The sequence below is a fragment of the Artibeus jamaicensis genome, unplaced genomic scaffold (assembly GCF_021234435.1).
Source record: "Artibeus jamaicensis isolate MK-2021 breed Jamaican fruit bat unplaced genomic scaffold, CSHL_Jam_final contig_387, whole genome shotgun sequence".
In the NCBI taxonomy this organism is placed as follows: domain Eukaryota; kingdom Metazoa; phylum Chordata; class Mammalia; order Chiroptera; family Phyllostomidae; genus Artibeus; species Artibeus jamaicensis.
In genome coordinates this window covers 4,754,482-4,758,224 of record NW_026521812.1, presented here as the reverse complement: position 1 = coordinate 4,758,224, position 3,743 = coordinate 4,754,482, and the positions used below count along the sequence as shown (strand labels likewise).

At 34.4% G+C, this 3,743-nt stretch overlaps 1 protein-coding gene across 1 annotated transcript; it reads right to left on the bottom strand.

The window, feature by feature from the left end:
- Positions 1 to 2,242: 2,242 nt before the first annotated feature.
- On the bottom strand, positions 2,243 to 3,269 carry LOC119042538 (trace amine-associated receptor 1). The gene has a single exon (XM_037136274.2). The coding sequence runs from the start codon at positions 3,260 to 3,262 to the stop codon at positions 2,243 to 2,245; it is 1,020 nt and encodes a 339-aa protein (XP_036992169.2). The 5' UTR covers positions 3,263 to 3,269.
- Between the last annotated feature and the right edge of the window lie 474 nt (positions 3,270 to 3,743).

The following is a 3,743-nucleotide window of genomic DNA, read 5'->3' as shown; positions in this document are numbered from 1 at the left end:
TAGTCTACGAGGGCTTTAGTCGGAAGTGAAAAGGTAGAATTATCTGAGTCATGGACTTGTTTCAAGAAAAATGAGGAACTCTTAAAGCCTAGATAGTACTTCAAAATAAATGTAAAAACAGTATAACTTTTACCACTATTATCAGTATTGCTCTAGAAACTCCCGACTGCTAAAGAACCAGGGAATATAAGTAAGAATTGTTACTATTGCAAAGGAGATAAAACTGCTTAATTAAGGATAATGTGGCTAAATACAATGAAAGCCCAAAGAAGCCAGCTGAAAAGCTCAGATAAATTTTTATTGTATGCCAATATTAATGGTTACATGGAAAATATAGTGCCTTAAAGAAGATTTATTTACAGTGACAAAACATACACCCCAAAGGTACAAAACACCTAGGGATAATCTTAAGAGAATGTGCAGGAGTAAATGAAGAACACCACAGAAACTTGCTGTAAGATACAGAAAAATGTCTACACGCTTTTATTCCCTTTTTAAAATTTTACAAAAGGGTCTCACAGGTGAAAAATTGTCAAGGGAATGTTTGAAATTGGGAGTGATTAGAACACAGGTGGCAAACACAAGACATGTGGCCAAATCCGGCCCTCCACCTTGTTTAATCCAGCCCGGCACCTGGTTTCTACCCAGTGGCGGCCCCGAGCTCTCGCTTAACTGTTAAGGAGTAGCTACATTCTACAGTCCTAAATTACATTTGGCTCTTTGAAGGCAACCAGGAGGCTGATGTGGCCCCTGGTGAAAATGAGTTTGATACCCCTGGATTAGAGGAAACTTGTCTTACTCTATACTAAATAAAAAGGTAACTCAGAATGTTTTTTAAATGGACTAGAACAAAAATCTAGTCAGATCAATGAAAGAAAATATGTAGTCCTAAAACAGACTGTAATGGAGGAAAGACTTTCACTGATCCTCAGGAGATCATCAGCTTTGTGAACAGAAACTCTGAATGTGAACTTTACTTTCATTTAAAATTAGCTGCCTTACTCAAACATGTTCACGAGCATATGCTACTATTATTAAATAAATAAAGCCAAACCCCGGGTACTACCAAAATGAAACAGACTGTGTAAAGTCTGATGAGAAACAATGCAATTGCAAATCAGTGCTTATAATTTAAAATGTTTGCCCACTCTTTTGGGGGGATCTTGTTTGAAACCACCATTTATTCTTCTTTTTGCTAGGCCATCTGAATAGGCATGGCATGTCTACTCTGATGATGTCTCTTGTTTGGCTGCTTTAATGAATGGCAGCCTCTCATTTGGTGCAGCAAGTGCATTTGTTTTACTTTATATAGGTCATATTTTGAGTCTTACCATATCAGGTATAACCTTGAAATGTGGTAAAATCTTTCCAGACACTTTCATGAGCTGCAGGAGCAGGTAACAGACAGAAACTTTATTTAATTTCTATTTTTAAAGCATTAAGAACATAGTCAACACTAGAGAAATGGTTAAAAAATATCTTTGTACATTCATACAGTGTAATATTATACAGTCACCAAAACTGATGTTTTTAAGGGTTTTAAATAATATAGTTCTTTCAGAAAGTGAGCTATAAATGATATTTTTATTTTTATGTTTCACGTGATATTTTATTTTTATGTTTTTCTTTATTTTCCAAATTTCCTACAAGTATGAGAAACAGGGGTACCTATTTTAAAAAGATAAAAATCAAGATATTTAAGAATTAGAATACAAACAGTAAAAAAAATTAAAAATAAACATAAAGAATTAGAATACATATTAATAAGGATTTGTGATAAATAACAAAGTGTGTATAAATAATTATTTAATAAATAACATTCAAGTGTACTTTTAGTTAAGTTTACAAAAAATATATGTTTGAGCAAATAAAGGACAAAGTCATTCTACTTTTCATTTCCAAACGCAGCCCCTGAACAACTACCACTGTTCAGTCTCTGCCACAAAACAACTGAGTGAAGAACTGCTGTCGATTTCCTGGCAGTTTATGAAAGAGCTGGAAAAGTTTTTTCTTAAATGTAGGACAGTAAATTCTGAACTTGCAAAACTTCAAATGTATGGTAAGGATGGTAAAGATCATATCTACTACATTGTAAGTAGGAAGCAAGATATAATCATCATATCTCATCATCTATTCTTTACATCAAATAATTGATAAAAGACTCTGCAGTTGGTACATATGGTTGTTTATGCTTATAAATACAATCAGCAGCTGTTTGGCAAAATAGTCACATATAATAATTCTATGGATTTGATTCTAAAATTAATTTATACCTAGATGAATCTCTTTGGAAGATTTTACCACATACAATCATCTTCAGTGCTCTTCTGAACCAGGGATAGAAAAATGCATAAACCATTGGATTAAAAGTAGAGTTCAAGTAGCCAAACCAAATCAGTGCATCATTCAGTGTGGGTGGAATAGCATAGTTCAGGAAAGGGTCGAGGACTGTGCAGACAAAGAAAGGACACCAGCATATTAGGAAAACTCCCATCACAATCCCTAGAGTCTTTGCAGCTTTTTTTTCTTTGCTTCTTGAAATTCCATTTTTCTCTTCCAATCCAATTTGAAACTTCTGATTGGCATCATTAATTGATTTTGCCTGGCCTTTAGCTATGAAATATATTCTATAATAGAGACATAACATAATAGATCCAGGTATGTAAAAAGAGGTCATAAAGGCCAATACCCCAGACGGTTTGCTAAAGAAGACAGAGCAACCCCCTGAGCTATGAATGCGTTTGTAATACATCTGTTCAGCTCCTTTGAAGTTTAGCTCCAGAAAGATCATTCCAAATGCAAAAAGAGCAGGGATGCTCCAGCTAATGAATATCATCACAAAGATAACCAAGACACTGATCTTGGCTTTGTATTTCAATGGGTCACACACAGCATAGTAACGGTCGATGGAAATGAAGGACAAGTGGAAAATGGATGCTGAACTCAGCATAATGTCAATGCTGGTATGAATTTTACAGAAGACTTCTCCAAAATACCAGAAGTGCTCAACAGTTCTGACCATGCTATAAGGCATGACCAGGCACCCTAGCAGAAAATCCACAGTGGCCAGGGAATGAATGAGCCAATTAGTTGGGGTCTGAAGTTGTTTGAAGTGTGATATGGAAATAATAACTATCAGATTGCCAGCCAGTGTGGTCAAAATTATGAGCACCATTAAACTATATAGGGAGGAACGGACATCATTCGACCAGCTACTTTTCACACAGGAAATGTTAATTATGTTCTGGCAAAAGGACGTCATTCCTGAGGGCTATCCACCAGTTTATTTTTTCCTTTGTGTGTTGACTTTTCTCTAAAATCCAAGTCAAGTTATATCTTTTATTTCAATATATTTATCCCAGAAACCTGGAAGAGAAAAAAGAGTGAATCACTGGCAATTTGATGACTCTACTTCTAATACATTTTACTTATTACTTCTTGCTGAAAAATAATTATTTTGAACAGAACTTTTATTTGTAAGTTGAGTTCAATGGTTTAGTTTAATAACTTTTAACATCTACTTGATACCAGACACTGCTAAAAATGAAAAGCTGAATTAATAGATTGAAAGATATAAAACTGCTGCTTTTGTAGGTCAAAGGACAATTTTTTTCATATGCTTTAATCTGTGGAAATAGTCTGTGCAATGGAAAACTTTGTATGAGAAGCTTATATTTTGAAGGAAAGGTACAAGCAAGGAAGTTTAGAATTGAAATAGTTTAAAAAAAGGGAAATATTTTAAA

What these genes read in the sequence shown, in the direction of transcription:
- LOC119042538 (XM_037136274.2), bottom strand. Translation starts at nt 3,262, where the DNA reads ATGACGTCCTTTTGCCAGAACATAATTAACATTTCCTGTGTGAAAAGT.